Source organism: Pseudoliparis swirei, chromosome 4, assembly GCF_029220125.1.
Source record: "Pseudoliparis swirei isolate HS2019 ecotype Mariana Trench chromosome 4, NWPU_hadal_v1, whole genome shotgun sequence".
In the NCBI taxonomy this organism is placed as follows: Eukaryota; Metazoa; Chordata; class Actinopteri; order Perciformes; family Liparidae; genus Pseudoliparis; species Pseudoliparis swirei.
In genome coordinates this window covers 7,537,124-7,556,483 of record NC_079391.1, presented here as the reverse complement: position 1 = coordinate 7,556,483, position 19,360 = coordinate 7,537,124, and the positions used below count along the sequence as shown (strand labels likewise).

The window sequence follows — 19,360 nt, the reverse complement described above, 5'->3', positions numbered from 1 at the left end:
CACCAATTATATTCAACCACTGCACCCCAATTTTTTTTTTTAATGAGCACTAAACCTATTAGCACAAGTAAAGCTGGACATAAATATATCGCTCTCTTGTTCTCTTCACACAACTTTGCTACATTTCCATCTATCTTTACATTTTTCAGACATTTTATAAATGGATGGAAACTATACAATTTCAATAAAGGAATGCTTTGCTGATTTTTATTATTTCAACGTGGTTCAAATCTGAAAAAGAACACTGTTTATTAAAGTCGCTCCATGCTTCTCGTTTTACAGCTCTCGGCTGTTTTAAACTACAGATTGTCCTTTTTTCGTAAGCCCACCCCCACCGCTCCTCAACGCTCTTTAATCAAAACAACCACTGGAAGACCACGGCAGAAGGCACTGTTCCTCTAGATGTGGATGAAAGTGATTATAATATTGTAATGCTGGAATCAGACATGTGGGTCTACTTTGGCTCCGTGAGCCAGAATTCAAAGCGGAGGAATTACTGCGTATGGAGGAGGAAGAGGAGGAGGAGGCCAATGCAGTGTCTTCTGAATCCATTGTGACAGAGGAAGGAGCACAAGTATGTGTTCTATTAAACCCAGGCTTTGGGCGACATATGGAAAGGGGTGCGCTGGAGACTCATTTCAGGATCCTAAAAAAGAGACAACCAAATCCAGCGGGGGAGAAAACAATGTCTGAGCAGAGAGACTTTTATCTTTAATGTTCCCGTGCAACAGGAACTGTCACGCCGTCACTGAACATAGCATCACATGTTGTCTAAATTACACCAATTAAACATGTGATAAGGGTGCAATGACTTTTTGGAGTCTTGTCATCACCGTGAGGTTGCCAGGCAACCAGCACAGACTTAACCCGCCTCCCAAAAGCCTATTTTTATACTTGGGTTGTTGTACAAATCAACCCTTAGGAGGTGCTGGTCGGTGGATTGTTTTTACCAACAGACAGGCTAGCAGTTCCCCCCTGCTTCCAGTCACTATGCTAAGCTAACTACCCTTCGGCAGAAAGAGAGTTGTATATCGTCTCGTCTAATTCCCGGCAAGAAACAAGAAAGCTAATAAGCATATTTCCCAAAATTTCAAACTAGTTATTCAAAAAGTATAATTATATTGTGAGTATTATTATCATTTTGCACTGCCGTACAATCTTTAAAAAGAGTTAAAGGACATTGTGTCGCGGCTCGGACGTGACTCATGTCCTTTTTTGTTTTTCCCCTGTATCTCTTGTGTCCCCTGTTCGTTCCCTGTTACGTGTGTACGTGTGTGTGTGTGTGTGTGTGGCTTTCAGCACTCCCGTTAAAACACCCCGGCTTCCCTTGTTCCAGTTGCCAGATTATTTCATCGTTTCCAGTGGTACCAAGACTCTGGGCCTCTCTAGGATGTAGATTACTCTCGCACGTTACGTTGTGTTTTGACTTCTTACTCACCTCCTGTCCTACCATCTCATACGTGTTCCGTTAATAAACCGGTTACCTTCACCCAAACATGTCGTCCCTGTGTCTGCGCTCGGGTCCGGCAGAAACCCTCAAACATTGTTAGTTGATGCTTTGCAGGAACTCATTATGTATTTTGGACCGAAATTATAGTTTACTGTACAATTAATCTTTGTTTTGGGGTCTTTACACAAGGCAAGAAAGACACATCGGAGAGACTGAGTGAGAGTGTGTGCGTGCATCCACACATCCTATCAGTGTTCCCTGCTGATGTACAGAGAGAGGAAGAGGAGACAGATGAGAGGAAGAGGAGACAGAGAGAGGAAGAGGAGACATATGAGAGGAAGATGAAATAGAGAGAGGAAGAGGAGACAAATGAGAGGAAGAGGAGATAGAGAGAGGAGACAGATAAGAGGGAGAGAAGACAGAGAGAGGAAGAGGAGACAGATGAGAGGAAGAGGAGACAGAGAGAGGAAGAGGAGACAGAGAGAGGAAGAGGAGATAGATGAGAGGAAGAGGAGACAGAGAGAGGAAGAGGAGACATGAGAGGAAGATGAAATAGAGAGAGGAAGAGGAGACAGATGAGAGGAAGAGGAGATAGAGAGAGGAGACAGATAAGAGGGAGAGAAGACAGAGAGAGGAAGAGGAGACAGATGAGAGGGAGAGAAGACAGAGAGAGGAAGAGGAGACAGATGAGAGGGAGAGAAGACAGAGAGAGGAAGAGGAGACAGATGAGAGGGAGAGAAGACAGAGAGAGGAAGAGGAGACAGATGAGAGGAAGAGGAGATAGAGAGAGGAGACAGATAAGAGGGAGAGAAGACAGAGAGAGGAAGAGGAGACAGATGAGAGGAAGAGGAGATAGAGAGAGAAGACAGAGAGAGGAAGAGGAGACAGATGAGAGGGAGAGGAGACAGAGAGAGGAAGAGGAGATAGAGAGAGAAGACAGAGAGAGGAAGAGGAGACAGATGAGAGGGAGAGGAGACAGAGAGAGGAAGAGGAGATAGAGAGAGGAGACAGATAAGAGGGAGAGAAGACAGAGAGAGGAAGAGGAGACAGATGAGAGGGAGAGAAGACAGAGAGAGGAAGAGGAGACAGATGAGAGGGAGAGGAGACAGAGAGAGGAAGAGGAGATAGAGAGAGGAGACAGATAAGAGGGAGAGAAGACAGAGAGAGGAAGAGGAGACAGATGAGAGGGAGAGAAGACAGAGAGAGGAAGAGGAGACAGATGAGAGGAAGAGGAGACAGATGAGAGGGAGAGAAGACAGAGAGAGGAAGAGGAGACAGATGAGAGGAAGAGGAGACAGATGAGAGGAGACAGATGAGAGGGAGAGAAGACAGAGAGAGGAAGAGGAGACAGATGAGAGGAAGAGGAGACAGATGAGAGGGAGGACGAGGGGATGAACCCAGAGGGAAGGCCTGCTGGTGAAGCCGCTCAGCTGAATACTTGACAGCCTTCAGCTTCATGGAGGCTGACAGACGTGTTAATGACCCTCAGAGACAGACGGCGGGACACGGGGAGGAGACGTGAGTCTCAATGAGTGACCACTGCACACCTGAACCTGTGACAACAAGGACACCTTTTTGTGTAGCCCGTCGAAGCCGAGCCCGTGTTCTGACCCGACTGTGGCCTGAACACAAAACTGTAAACAAGTCTCACATTACTGCAACTGGCATTTGTCAAGGACATTTAGTTCATTGGCTTGTGATGTTAATCACAGGAGATCTGATTGTGATGCTCCTCATCAGGCAAATTAAACATTGAAAATACATCTGTTCTGTAAACTGGGCGTCCTGCTGCAAGAGTAAACGGCACGCTCTGTTTGTAATTATCGTAATATACAAGCATACAGGGAAAATATTACAAATCTCCACTCGCATAGCAGTTTTAGTAAAACCGTCCACAAGATATCTGCAAATAAGCAACCCTTAAAAAGGATTAACAAGAATATCATTTCAAACAAAACCAGTTTCAACCCAAACAAATCTGCATGTTTGCATGTACACAGGAAATGCTCAAATATACCAATGCAAAAACAACATGAGGTAGGAAACAATATTTTATCAAACACCAAAACATAAGCTGTGAAATATAATAAATAATTGCTGAAATCAGAGGCAAGCTGGCCATCTGGAGTAAGTGCACTGATCCCAATGGGCCAGTCTAACTGTTAAAAGATTAAAAAATGTCCCTTGCTGTTTGATTTTGCATTAGTCTGGCCAGCCGGCTCCAGACAGGTGTTTGTTTGTGTGTGTGTGTGTGTGTGTGTGTGTGTGTGTGTGTGTGTGTGTGTGTGTGTGTGTGTGTGTGTGTGTGTGTGTGTGTGTGTGCGTGTGTGTAAAACTCTCATTACATCTCATAAGTTTATCTTTCCACCCAGTGCTGATTACAAATATGCATGTTGGAAATAATAAAATTACAATTCCAGGCAGCATTATCAAAACAATATATGAAATAATTTTTATATTGGAAACATGTACATGCTGGAAAGTTTCCTTTTCCAATGTCCCAAGAAAACATTATATCCTACATATATCCTACATACAGGAGGATATAATGTGGACAAATATGCATATCCCAAAAGGTAAGAACTATTACAGAGCTGTTTATTGTTTCCATCTCTCTGTAGTGTTATATGTATGTTTATATGTAACCTTTGTATTTGGATTACTACCGAATTAAAATGCTAGATGTCAAATGTGAATGACATATGTACATGCATATGCTCATACATATACATCTGCCATCATCAATGTATTTCGTTTTTTTAAATAAAAATTTAAAAAATGATAATAAAAAAAGGCTCACACACGCATGTACACATGCATTTGTATTTATATATTTTCATTAATTTTTTCTTTTTCTCAATACTCTGACTTTATGATGTTTTGTCCACTGTTTCGTCGTCCTCTGGGTGTTATGTCTATGTATCGTCTTTTGTCTTATAATAAAAAAATGTAAACAATAATTGAAAAAAATTATGTGAATGACAATTTCAGCCTCTAAAGTCTGTATTTGCAAATGAACAGTTAACATGGTTCTTCATTCACTGTTAGCCTGAGCCTTAATTCAATAGATTATAATGGTCCCTCGTGAGAAAACTGCTGAAAGGACCCCGGGGACAGCAGCTCACAGCCCACCGGGCCGAGTAATGATGACCTCAACGGCTCATATGGCAGGAGAGCGACCGAGCGACATACTGGAGATGCAACGTGGCCGACACGGCACATTACATGCTGGGACTTAAAGAAATCCCTTTATTTTATCTTAACTTGTTGGTAGTTAATAGAAAGACATACACTCCCGTAATTATGTTTAAATATATTAAAGGGTGAAAATACATCGTCGGTATCCACTAGATCTAGAATAATCCTACCGTTGCCACCACAGCCATGTTGAACGTTTTTAAATCGCATCAGCTGAGCGGTTTCTGACTCTTGTTGAGGGGTCAGGAGAAGGTTTGTGATCCAAGGTCTCTCTCTCTCTCTCTCTGTTATCAGCCTCCATCCCAGTTTCCATCCCTCTGAACCACCAAAGAACAGTAATTACTGTAAATGTTGGCGCGAAAGAGGAGAGAGAGCGCGAGGGAGGATAAAGGAGACGACGGAGATCGTGGCTGTCGCAGCTGGAGCCAAAAGCTGTTCATTAAGCCGACCCCACCCCCCACTCACCAACACATCACACACACATCAGAACATACCAACAACACGCGTGTGGGCTGCACACGCCCATCTCCTCCGACATGTTGCTGCTCAAATCATTTTGAAGAATTAAAACGGCAAATCCAGATTTGTAATAAGAATGATTCTCTCCGAATCTTTACCGAGCCCCCCCCCCCCCCGTCTCTCGTCCCCTCTTCTTTTCCCACGCATTCTTTCCTCACCCTCTCTTCCATCTGTGTTCCTCCTCCCTTCTTTCCACTCTCTTCTCCTCCCCGTGAGCCCACACACATGCAGCCAATATAAGTCAATTAAACAAATGGTTTTTATTCTCTTCCTATTATACTGTCTGACTGCATTCATGATGGACTTCAAGTCATTACACTAAGCTGTGTGTGTCTCTGTGTGTGTGTGTGTGTGTGTGTGTGATTTTGCAAAGCTTAAACTAATTAGGTAGCGCCCGTGGTACTGCCAGCAACAATGGCGGACCAGTGAAACGAGAGATAAGGCTGAACATATACTGACACACACACACACACACACACACACACACACACACACACACACACACACACACACACACACACACACACACACACACACACACACACACACACACACACACACACACACACACACACACACACACACACACACACACACACACACACACACACACACACACACACACACACAGGGATTACTGTAACGACTTAACACCCACTGACGGGCCAACGGATGCAGGGACACGCTAATGTAGGAGGGAACAACATGTACACACTACATTGTTTTTTACTTTTCTTTATGCGATTTGAAATCTTTAGATTTGACATTCTGTAATTTAGAAACTCATTCAGAACAAAAGTTAGTTGTTCTTCTGCATTTGATTTACTTTCTCCCACATATCAAATTTGGAAGTTGATAACTTTTCCATTCGTTAAGGTCTGAATCTCATTTAGCTGCTCAACAGATGGCCAATAATAAATTACTCCCACACACACACACACACACACACACACACACACACCTCTGTACACACAGAAAATTACGCGTACATACAGATATACACAAGCCAGACAGACAGAAACACACAATTATTATAATCACAAATTGAGTCAACACACACACACATACACATTTCTGCTTCTGTAATTGAAGCCAAAACAGTTTTCAGCAGAGGTAATTTATTGGCTGCACACACACACACACACGACATCCGGTAGTTGTGTGTGTGTGTGTGTGTGTGTGTGTGTGCAGCCTATCTGTGATAAATTGGCTCTATACATAGCTAATAAACAATACAACATACTTTTCCATAGGGAGTCGCCTTGCTCCCAGCATGGTCAGATGTAATGGTGAAAGTGTGTGTGGTTGTGTATTTTGCCAGCACCAAGATGTTTTGACACACACACACACACACTTCCCAAGAGCCCCTAACAGCCTCATACACACAGAACCATAAATACAGCTCCTTCAAACCTCTTATTGAGCAGAGTGTGTACTCCCTCTTCACAACCTTCATTCACTTGTTTCCTCCTTTTCACATTCTTCTCATCTTTCTTTTTTTACTGCATCCTCTATTACTCTGGTATTGCCCATTTTTCATCATTGGCTTTTATTCTCCTCTGGTCCAACCTTCCGTTGTGAGACTTCTCCCTCTGCACTCCCACATTCATTTCTCTCTTTATCCTCACTCTTCTCTTCCGCCTCCCACTTCGCCGTTACTCCACATCTCACCCTGTTCCTCACACAACGCTTTCTTTCTTCTCCGACTTCATGCAAACATTGTTTAGCGTTCTCTGATACACATCCTCTCATTCTCTCCTTCTTCAGGATTTATCTTCATCCTTTGATCCTGCATCGCTTCTCCACGTTAAATGTGCACAAACGACTAACACAATGGATGGCTCGTGGTCATCTTGGAGAATCATATTTAGATTTATTCATTAACGAACAATTTGCATTCTGGCATATGAGATAACAAAAGTTTACTGTAATTAAGACTTCCAGAAGTTTACACTACCGTTCAAAAGTTTGGGGTCACTTAGAAATGTCTTTATTTTTCAAAGAAAAGCACAGTTTTTTCAATAAAGATAACATTAATCAAAAATACACACTATACATTGTTAATGTAGTAAATGACTATTCTAGGTGGAAATGTCTGGTTTCTAATGAAATATCTCCATAGGTGTATAGAGGCTCATTTCCATCAACTATCACTCCAGTGTTCTAATGGTACATTGTGTTTGCTAATCGCCTTAGAAGACTAATGTCTGATTAGAAAACCCTTGTGCAATTATGCTAGCACAGCTGAAAACAGTTATGCTGGTGATATAAGCTATACAACTGGCCTTCCTTTGAGCTTTGAAGTACAAAATTAATACTTCAAATATTAATCATTATTTCTAACCTTGTCAATGTCTTGACTATATTTTCTATTCAATTTTCAATTCATTTGATAAATAAAAGTGAGTTTTCATGGAAGACACAAAATTGTCTGGATGACCCCAAACTTTTGAACGGTAGTGTACATCACAGCCAAAAGGTTGAGAACCAGCGGTATAGACACACATACACACATCAGTGTAATGGCTCCTGCACACGCAGGACGGAGGGCAGCCTCCACGAGGAGCGCGTGGCGTCACCGGCTGCTGAGCATGGCAGTCGATATCTCAACGCGATACAGCCTCAACACTGGAACCTCTTCACACTTGGTTTATAATGTCAGTTCACTTTCTTCAACAAAAAAATGCTGTCCAGACCTTCCGCATTGCATCTTTAAACACATGTACACCCCCCACCCCCACCCCCACCCCACACACACACACACAGCCACTCAGGGAGGGGAAGTTGCTTGAGGGAAGCAATAAAATTGTGCCGCAGCCAGATCTCATCTGACCGAAACGTGGTGCAGGCACACACCCACCCACCCAGCCACCCCTCTGCAGTCTATCTGCATCACATAGCTGCACAGTGCAGCTACATGCACACACAGGCACAACAAAACACACACACACACACACTGTATTATATACAGCTCACAATACACACGCACATACACACTCCCTCCTTCGTGACTTCCCTTGGGTATAATAATGGCAGTAATGATGCTGTGCCATTACTTCATTGTGTGTGTGTGTGTCTGTGTGCATGCATGCATGTGTTTGTGTAACGCTAATAGTGCTATGTGGAGGGAGTAGATATTAGCATAAAGGAAGGCTTTAGGAAAACTCCCCCACTGTAAGAGACCCACACAAAACGCACACATTTATAGTAATGACCTATTTTGTTAAGCACACTGGACATTCCAAGTGCACAATAATAAACTCCTAATTTGTTACCGCACTGAAGAGACTTCAGGGAGAACATACGGGGAGGAGGAGAGAGAGGAAACAATGAAAGAGCTGCATATATGTATAGGAGAAATAAAGGAGGAAAGAAACGATATTTAAGGACAGACGGAGGACGAAGGGCAGAGAGGCTCATTGAGAGAGAGAGAAACGGAAAACAATACACAGCACAGGAGACAGAGAGGGAGCAGAATGAAGGACTTCACTCCTTAACAGACCAAAACTGGCCATGAAATCACAGTGCCCCCTATTGGCCGTCTAGAAAACACCTTTTCTGGATAAACCAGATGACACGAAGGTGAAAGTTCTCTCCATTTTTGTGGCGCTTTATTCTGTCTTTTAGTTGCGTCTCTCTCTCCCGTACACCTGTTACCTTCACATTTACTAACATATTTTACCCTCGGGGTCAATTTGACCCCAGCATTAAAACCTCCAGAAAATTATTAGAATTAATATTGTTCCCCAAGTTTAAGTGTGAGGTACTTTATGTTTGTTTGTTGACTACCTAAATAGCCCTTTAAATATATAAAAAAAGTTGATATTTCTTATATGTTTGACACAGTGAAAAACAGCCTGGGGTCAAATTGACCCCAAAGAACACCAACGTTAAACATTGAATGGGGTCAAATTGACCCGAAAGGTAACAGGAGGGTTAAAGTGAGTGATGATGAGTGGGGGAAGCAGAGGTCCATGTTCTTGTTTCACACTCTGAATTCAGGTGTACTTGTTAGAGGTTTCTACTGGTGGTTGGAGGCAACAGGAACTATAATAATTCAGATTTCTAAAGCGCTTTTCTAAGTACACAAAGATGCTTAAAAAAATATGTTTTATTTTACTCAAATAGGTGTCTCTACATACTACTATCCTTACGATCCCATCCATCCATCCTGTGCTCTTCGTCTGTCCCGCTGTGGAGACTGCAGACCATAAAACCTTTTCTATCTGACACATTTGTATGTTATGTTACATCTCAAAACATACCTGTTTACACTGTCATTTGGTTAAAATACATATTCTACGGGCTGCTTTTTATCTTTTCTCTTGTATGTATGATTTATCTTTTTTGTTTTATTGTTTTTTTTAACCGCACCATCTTTTACAGTGTATTATATTTTTCTCTTTTAATTGTTGACATGTTTTGGCCCCTGGTCTTGCCAATTTGTTTTAATTGACTACTGTACTGCACTTTGTGACCCTTTGTCTGTGATAAGTGCATGTGTGTGTGTGTGTGTGTGTGTGTGTGTCTCGCAGTGTGTTGTGGATTTGAGAGTGTACATTTGTTGTTTGTGCCTGTATCTCATTACAAGAACAACCGTGTGTGTGTATGTGTTTGTGTGTGTGTGTCTCGCAGTGTGTTGGAGAATGTGTGTGGATTTGAGAGTGTACATTTGTCAAATGTAGTGTAGTGTATGTTCCAGATGATATCTCACATTAATAAAGTGATTTAATAGCTTTTTAATAAGTATTTCCTCTCAAATTACCAAATGAATGCAAACTGCAATGTATTCCTTCTGTGCATATCACGTGATTTTTGCTGAGGCTCCATTTTATGTTAGAAAAACACGTTTTTAACTTCAATTGGAAGTGAAACATGATTTCTGAGTCCCTACATCGTGTAGTATTTTGTACACAAACAGAGACACGACAAGTCTACCAGTCGAACATTTAGGATACACACTGCAGACAGTCGCTCACACTGCTGGATGATCAAAGTTGTTTTTGACGGGTTTCTCCGAGTGACAATTTATGTCAACTGACAGATTCATTTTCAGAGTGACTTTCATAAAGTTGCCTCCAATTTCTGTTTACATGAACTGTTCCGATACCCTTTGAACATTTCCTTCCGCCTTCAAGTTTCCCGATCTGAGTGACTTCCTCCTCTCTTCTCCCTCCCTGCCTCATCTCTCTCTCTCTCTCTCTCTGTTCCCCCGCTCATTTTCTCTCATAACCGTTTCCCCCTCTTTACTTCTCTACGATCCACACAGTATTGTTTACTCTCCGTCAGTGGCGGCTGGTGAATTTTTTTTGGGGGGGGGCGCAGTTTAAATAGCACTCAACAATGAGAAGAAAAGAGGTTTTGAGTAGAATATAGTAAAAAACAAAGCTTTATTTCAAGAACACAGCGTGCTCAACACTGTCCAATAACAACTATCAACACACTGTAACTTTGGGCATGAGAGGTTCAGAGCAGCTTTAAGGAACATTGGGTTGGGTTTCAGAGGTTTGCAAAATAAAAGAGTTTCACCCTCACATGAAAGAGGTTCAGAGCAGAATAGAGTCAGAAAGAGATCACATGTTACATTGGGTGACAGAGTAGACCCACGACTGTAAAGACAAGTAGCCTCCTCTCTTTAAAGTTGGCAAACTTCTCAATAACTCTCTGGTTAAAGTCAATCATGTCTGTAACCAGCCTGTTTCATTATTCTTGAGGGAATGTGTCTGTTTTTCAGAACTTCTTCATTGTGTTTCGATGCCAGTTCGGTCTCCTACTGCTCTGCATGAAGCTAACTCGCTAACAGTTAGCTCCATGCTCTTAGCTAGATAACTGCGGCAAGATTCGTGCTTTACACTTGTCTGAAGCTCTGTAGATCCCTCACCCCGTTGTAGTCCAGAGAGTTTCAGTCCCAGGACTTTGGAACAACAGACAGGGGGAACAAAAAACGAATTACTCATGGAGCATCCACTAACCAGCTCCGGTTAGCATATCGGCTAGAGGAGAATCTCCGGGTGTACGTCCTCCAGCGTCAGTCAGCTTTGCTGCAGAATTTTTCATTCCGGATGTTCGGGTCCCAACTCTTTCAGCCTCTTCTTATCAATATCTGACCGTCGATTGAAAGGTCTTTCGTAGAGATACCACAGAGTTTTCAGTCACCGACGCCATGCTAACAACAAGCTTCTGCTAGCTATGTTGCTCGCGTACCTGCGTGGAGGTGGAGGTGGAGCTCCTGGCAGGGTTGCCAGGTCTGTGAGATAAAACCAGCCCAATATCAGAACTCAAAATATGCCCGTGCCAAACCATATACACTGCTTTTAAAGTCCAACAGCATTGCTATCATTGTCAAATGTATTGTAATATCTACAAAGTAACAACATATGTTTAGTTTGCCAGCATTAAAAGCAGTTTTCCCTCAAGTTATTTCACCTAGGTCCTAAAATGGCCTTGTGTAATTAGATACAGTATATTATCATAAATAAAATGTGTGCACGTGCTGATCTGGAGTCAGTTTGGTAGGATTTGGGTATGAATAAATTATTTCATTTAAAATATGGATTTTTATTTAAAGATATTCATGTAATTTGCATGCAAAATAGGTCTAACCGAACCAAGGACACAAAATTCAACCACGCAACACTTCAAAAGTGGCCCGATTCCGCAGGAAAACCGCGGACCTGGCAACACTGCTCTACGGGTCTCTGATCTGCCGAATAATCCAATCGCGTGCGCACATTTGTGCGCCCCAAGATTCAGTTTCATCCGCCAATGTGAAGCCGGTCATTGCCAAAACGACTGAAATGTTGTATCGATGCCGTACACACACGTTAGACCAGCGCCTCGGAAAAGAGGAGGGGCTTCTCTCCGTGATAATGGCGATATATTATATTTTTTCACATTAACTTAAGTGGTTATTGACAGGGGCTTACGGTCTCCCACACATATTTAGCGCGTCAACACGGTATATTTACTCTTTAAATGATTTGGCATATAATGTTTTTTGACAGGATTTTTTTTTTTCTTCTTCTTTTTTTTTTCATGTCCAAATTTTAAGAGGGGCGGCGCCCTAGCGCCCCCTATGGACGAACCGCCACTGCTCTCCGTCTCCTTCAGGTCGGAGCAACATTTCCCATCGGCATCTTGAACCGCGTGTAAAGTCAGCAGCTTTTCCAGCTTCCCAATCCAATCCCACGCACACAAACATGCATATCTCATCTCAGATATTACTCTCTCACTCTCTCTCGCTCGCTTCCCTTCTCACTCCACCACCTGCGTGAGTCGTAATAAATGATGCATAAGCACGCACACACACACGTCAACTTGTTTGAGACATTAATTTCTCCGCAACTGCCGTCGCATCAAAGAGTCGGCAGTAACGCGTCAGCTGTGAGGCGGCGACGTCCACCGTGAAGCACACTGGGAAGTTAGTGGTTGATCCTCAGCAGTTGGGATAATGTGACTGTAAGAATGGTTTGATATCACCGATCGACTTGTGACTCCGCCACTTCGAGCCGATCACTCGACAAAATCCAGACTGTTTGCTGTCCTGGCTCCTCAGTGGTGGAACGAGCTCCCCGCTGACATCAGAACAGCGGGAAGTCTCCACGTCTTCCGCCGGGAACTAAAAACAAATCTCTTCCGACTATATCTGGATTAAAAAACAGATTAGCACTTAATGGCACGTACTTCTGGTATTACTCATGGTATTAGTTATGGTATTACTTATGGTATTTTTGTAGTTTGACTTTCTTGAAGAAATGTTACTTTCTGGATTCGTGTTGTTCTGAGTTTGTACTCGTGGTTGGTTCACTTATTGTAAGTCGCTTTGGATAGAAGAGCCTGATAAATGACATGTAAAAAAATAAATGACAATGGCTGTCAGTCAAACACATTGAAAATGACTGATATGATGCGGATGTCTGTCACATGATGGTAATGGTGAATTTTGATATTTGGTCGGCGCTTGTTCCGAAACCAAAGTAATTCAAATGTTTACAAGTTCTGATTACACTTCATCCTGTGGCGAACAGGAACGTCTGCACCAAAATGCATGGCAATAACTGCAGTTATTTATTGTAATATTTTAACATGGGTCAAAGATTTGGAACAACCGACTTGCTCTAAAACATCAATTCATTTGTATATTTTTCCATATAACTATCTATTTTTTTTGATGCAAAAACTACAATAAAAAGCAAATTACATTTTGGAAGTTGTAAAATCATCAGATAAAAAAAAAAAGCAGATGTTTAGTGTAGATTAGAACATCCACGTCACGAAGTTTATGGGTGCTGGCTGCTTCCAGCTCAGACTCATACATACAATGATTGTGATGGGGCAAACACAATTAACACACACACACACACACACACACACATTGTAACTAGCAGATGACGGAGGTAGGGTAAGATCCAGACCTCCTTGCATACATAATGATTTGCGGTTTAAATTTGAGTGAAGGCAGCTGGTGTGTTTCAAGGGAATAAAACCTGAGGTAGTTCTGGGAAAATCCAAATGCACACACACACACACACACAAAAACACACAGAGATAATCACAGATGCTGGGAAGAGCTGAGACATATGTTGGGGTCCATCCAAACGCAGCACGGGATCCTCGAAGCGTCAAACTGTTGCTTGTGTTTGTCGTTTAGTGCGCAGGTCAAGTACACACGTGTGTACTTGTGTGTGCATTAAAGTGAGAAGGTGCATACGTGTTCACATATGATATACACAAATGCAAACGTGAGTAAATATCACGTGATGTAGTATAGTGTTTAAAATGCACTTAGCTCACCTTTGCAAGAAGGTTGAAGGGTTCTCTGAGGGAAGGGGGGAGTGCTGACATCACTTCCTGTGCCGGGTAAGGTACTTCCTGGTGTAGATACAGCTCTAACATGGATGCCAGCTGAGCCAGACCTTCTTTCTTGTGCTCAGACATAGAACTCAGATCTGTAAGAATGGTTTTTATAAAAACAAGAATGTGAGTTGTACACCTCCATCAACCAGTCGACATCCATGTCTGTCCAAAAAGTCTTTACTTTATCATTTCAGCAGATTAGACATTAGCATATGAAATCACGGGAATTGGTTAAAAATAAGTTTTTTGTGACGTCCCAGTGAACTTTGATCACCCAATTCTAATCAGGTCATCCTCGAGTCCAGGTCTATGTTACACAGCCTCAAGCAGACGACCCAAAAACATGGCCACCGCCGTCTGTCCCTGTGAGCTTCTGTCTATACGTCTAGAAATGCATTTCACCCTGACACTAACAGAGAAACACACACACACACACACACACACACACGTACGTGACTCATGCTCCTCCAAAGTGTAGAGTTCCTCACTGCTGCTCTTAGATGGACTTAACTAGAAAGAAAAAAAAGACTGGGTATTACCATGTTATTATAGTTTTACACAAGTATTTTTCTGCAATTGTTACACATTATGTGTGTTACTAAGTGAAGTATATTGTTGCCGTTCTATAAAGTCCTTTTAAAAGCTGCGAAAAGCACCTTTCTTTTGTTGCACAGGTTTTTAATCCATGCACTGATTTGAGCTACGGTAATTTCTAAACCAATTTTGGTGCTTTCGTTACGTTAGCGGAAGTAAACACATGAATAATAACCAGTAAAGGGTACGACGAGCCAATTTTGGATCTTTCATCGAAAGTGAGAAACATACCAAAGCAAAGAGGAGTCGAGCAGCCAGACGGACCGAGTCAGTGGGCATTCTGGGTAGGAGGCAGTGCAGACATGTGCACTCTCTTTTATGACCAGACCACGCTCGTTTCTGTGGGAGGAGGGAACTTCAACAAATTGATACACACACACATACACACACTCACGCACGCGCACAATACCTGGCAAGCGATATTGCAGTAGCGAGCCATCTTGCACTGGGAACACCGCAACAAGGTCTCGCGTCTAGACAGAAGGAGACAAACAGGAGTTGATTGACAGGAAGTCAGCCGAGCTTCCAGAGAGAAACCCGTCCGTCACTCTGCAGTGTTAAAGAAGATGAAATGACGATTCCCTGGAATCAGACAATTGCTAAAGCTTTTCTCACCAAGTAAATGACTCGGTGAGCTGGAATGAAACCAGCACTTTAGATTTTTTTTAAACACTTTCATTTCTGTTGCAACATTTCCGTGTTTGGATAAAAACTGTTCCCCTGCAGAGTTCTGTTCATATTGTAGCTGCTACGATGACAAACATACGCACATATCGGCTCGAGCATCCTTTATGTCTCTGCCATTGTCTTGACCCAACGAGGTCTGAATCAAGTTAACCGTGTGCATCCATTATCTACTGTTATCTACCTCTCCATCTTCAATTAGACGTCTCAGAGCAATACATTAGTGTGCACTCTCCTCACTGTCGCAGCCCGTTAGGGTCACAGCACGTGTGCATGCGTCTGAGCGCCTGTGTGTGTCCACTGTGGTGTTGATGTCAGTGTGTGTGTGTGTGTTTCCTGCCTCCGAGGTCTCGTGTGCGTCTCAGAATGACACCGCTGTCCTTTCCGGTTTGCCCGTGCGTCTGTGATAACCAGCCATCGCACGGCCGTGGCCGTCTGCCTCACACAGCCAATTACAGCCAGCAGTGAGTCAGAGGAACTCCGAGGTGAGCCTGGGAGGTCGATATGATCCATACAGATTATACGTGGAAATCTTGCGCTCCAAAAATATAATACCATAGCAAGGTTTTCGAGACAATCATTGCCTTAATTAGATGTGGATAGAGAGAGAAAGAGAGGGGGAGAGTGAGAGAGAAAGAGAGAGAGAGCCCCGTTTATAAATCCCTTTCACATTTGTAACTAGAATGGGCACTCGGTAGAGCGCATACCTTCGCATATCACAAGCTTGGGCATTGACTTATGAACATTTTGGCATTAGTTGCATGCCAATTGGACAAAAATGTATCGTGCTATGGTAAAAAAAAGATGTTGACCTTTCCATGACCTTGACCTTGACCTTTGACCCGACTGATCCCAAAATCTATCAAATGGTTCCCGGATAATAATCAATCATCCCACCAAATTTCATGCGATTCAAGAAGATGTTGACCTGTTCATGACCTTTGACCTTGACCGTTGACCCGATCGATCCCAAAATCTAATCAACTGGTCCCCGGATAATAACCAATCATCCCACCAAATTTCATGCGATTCGGTTCAATACTTTTTGAGTTCTGCGAATAACACGCATACAAATAACTAAATAAATAAATACATGGCGATCAAAACATAACCTTCCGCATTTTCAATGTGAAGGTAATAACAATAATAAGACATAAATATGACAGGCATGAAACACGGAGATACAACAACAACAAAAACAGCTGAAATCAATTCGGGGATTTTGCGATTGTCTGCTCCCACTAGATGACGAGGACCCCAGAGCAGCTTTTCCACGACTCTAACCTCTAATCTCACCTCTGTGACAACCGCTTTTTGGACCGCGTGTCTGCACAGCTTGATAATATCAGTTGACACAGTATTTCTGGTCTTAAGTGAGTTTACAGATGCCAGATGCTCGTTCTCACAACTATGATTTCATCTTGTTAAATTATGCTCATTTTGAAAGTGTCTGTGATTTACACACACACACACGTACTGACAACTGGCAACACAGAATGCTTGGCATTCAATTTGGTGTGTGTGAAGGATTTCTCTGCATTACTCGCGTCATTCCAACATTCAAGCAAAAGCACATGATAGTCAGGCTCAGCGAGAGGCGCCTGAGGCTCGTTCGACATGAGCTCATATGTACAGCGAGAAGTCACTGTGTGTGGTTTATCAAATGAGAGAGAAAGGGAGAGAAAATGATAAAATACTGCTAATTAGATCCGACAATGGATGTATTATAGGCTTACATACACAAAACGAGGTAATGGAGAAGGAGCCATGATGGATGATAACACATTAGCCCGGGGCTTATCGCACCCAATATGGGACATTTGATGAGATTGGACATACTTACGAATGCTGTCGATGATATTATGGGGTCCTTAAAGGCAAAGTCAGACGTGTAATATGAACACACACTTACTCACACAGCGGGGGTCTGACAGAAGGCTGTTGCCCGTTAATATAAGAGTCAAAAGTTAAGTGTTTCCTCTGACCGTCTATCAGATTGGCCTTTTGTCTCTGGCCTGAGGCCACACACACACACACACACACACACACGCTTCAACAAGTTCCCAAAGCACACTTTATTATGTTCTCTCCTCCTCGCCCTCTTAGTTTCTGTGATTTACAGCTTTCCCCTCCATCCGTCTCCTCTCTCTCCCGTGTTGCCGTGTCATATTGGCGATAACTTTTCCAGCCCCTAATGGTTAAATTAATAGTTTCAACCTTGTACAGAGGTTCGTGAAAACAACACAGCTATTCTTGTCACGTTGAGACCGAGCAGAACCCGGGAAGCCACCCACGGTTTAAGAAACACACGCCTGCAGCACGGGGTCACGATGCAATAACAACAGATAGGGACAGGCCAGACCTAAACACAGCCAGGTCCTGTGCAGCTTCAACAGATAATAAATCAGAACTCAGACACTGAGAGTTTAGTCACATCACAAGCCGCCCGCCGCAGAGGACATCCATCTTCCAGCAGCCCCGACAGCGAGGCTCATGACCACGACACCTTTCTCCTTGTACTTGTTTCCTGCAGCTTAACTGGGAGATGTTGAATAAGAGCTTTACTGTGTTCATGTATGTGTTGTTTTGATAGAGACGGTAGATTTATACAACTAAACTTGTTATAATGTGACCAGGAACATGTAATCCCACATTGTAATGCATTGAAAAAGCAAATCTGTGGAGCCATAATTATCATCCACTGTAATGGTACTTGAGTTTAATATTCATAAACATATATGCGGAAATACACATACGTATATATATATACACATATATATTTATACATACATACACACGTACATATACACACATACACTACCGTTCAAAAGTTTGGGGTCACTTAGAAATGTCTTTATTTTTCAAAGAAAAGCACTGTTTTTTCAATAAAGATAACATTAATCAAAAATACACTCTATACATTGTTAATGTGGTAAATGACTATTCTAGGTGGAAACGGCTGGTTTCTAATGAAATATCTCCATAGGTGTATAGAGGCCCATTTCCATCAACTATCACTCCAGTGTTCTAATGGTACATTGTGTTTGCTAATCGCATTAGAAGACTAATGGATGATTAGAAAACCCTTGTGCAATTATGTTAGCACAGCTGAAAACAGTTATTCTGGTGATATAAGCTATAACTGGCCTTCCTTTGAGCTTGAAGTTTGTAGAACAAAATTAATACTTCAAATATTAATCATTATTTCTAACCTTGTCAATGTCTTGACTATATTTTATATTCATTTGATAAATAAAAGTGTGATTTTTCATGGAAGACACGAAATTGTCTGGGTGACCCTAAACTTTTGAATGGTAGTGTATACACACACACATACATATATATATATATACATACATACATATACACACACACATAAATATTTACAAATGTAAATAAATATATGTATCTATATATATCCAATCCAAGTCCAATACTGTACATGTAGTTTCTGTGTAGTTACTAAGCCACATTAGCTGCACCACAGCAACTGTTGTTATGGTGACCACCTCCAGGCTGATAAGCTCACAATATGGCAACGTATCCACTTAGTGAGTGAGAGTTAGAGAGAGAGAGAGAGAGAGAGAGAATTGGCAATGTGGTTTCAAAGCCGTCTGAAATCCTGAATTTCAGCTCCATCATAAGTATGCAAGGCGACATCAGCTCGTCATTTCTTTTTCGATACCAAGTATGAAGCCGCTGGGAAGAGGACGATCGACCCACAACTCTGAGGGTCGAGCGAGTTCGAGTCGGCTTACTAGAACATATCACAGGTTTGGGGAAACCTAAATCCCAACAATAAAAACCCTTTTTAAAATTTTTATAGTAACATCTTGTAGGTCAACAGTTCAGCCGTGACCGTTTCCTCCTGAATCCCAAATGGCGAACAGCAAACACCTCCACGCTGTACGACTCACACACACTGCTCCTTCATTCAACACACACACACACGGCTGTGTTCTGCCTCGGGGGATCACCAACATGAACATACGCCGTACAGCGCATACAGGACGATACACACACAACGCAGTCCAAATATAGACGTGGATAAAAACAACA

General features: G+C 42.4%; 1 protein-coding gene across 1 annotated transcript in view; it reads right to left on the bottom strand.

Moving 5' to 3' along the window:
- Nucleotides 1-19,360, bottom strand: part of smyd3 (SET and MYND domain containing 3) — a 70,997-nt gene that overhangs the window by 39,186 nt on the left and 12,451 nt on the right. Inside the window, exons 2-5 of the mRNA XM_056412995.1 lie at nt 15,027-15,090; nt 14,849-14,956; nt 14,476-14,533; nt 13,961-14,115 (exon numbers count right to left, since the gene is read on the bottom strand). Of these exons, the coding sequence (XP_056268970.1) occupies nt 13,961-14,115; nt 14,476-14,533; nt 14,849-14,956; nt 15,027-15,090 (385 nt within the window). The remainder of the gene's footprint in view (nt 1-13,960; nt 14,116-14,475; nt 14,534-14,848; nt 14,957-15,026; nt 15,091-19,360) is intronic.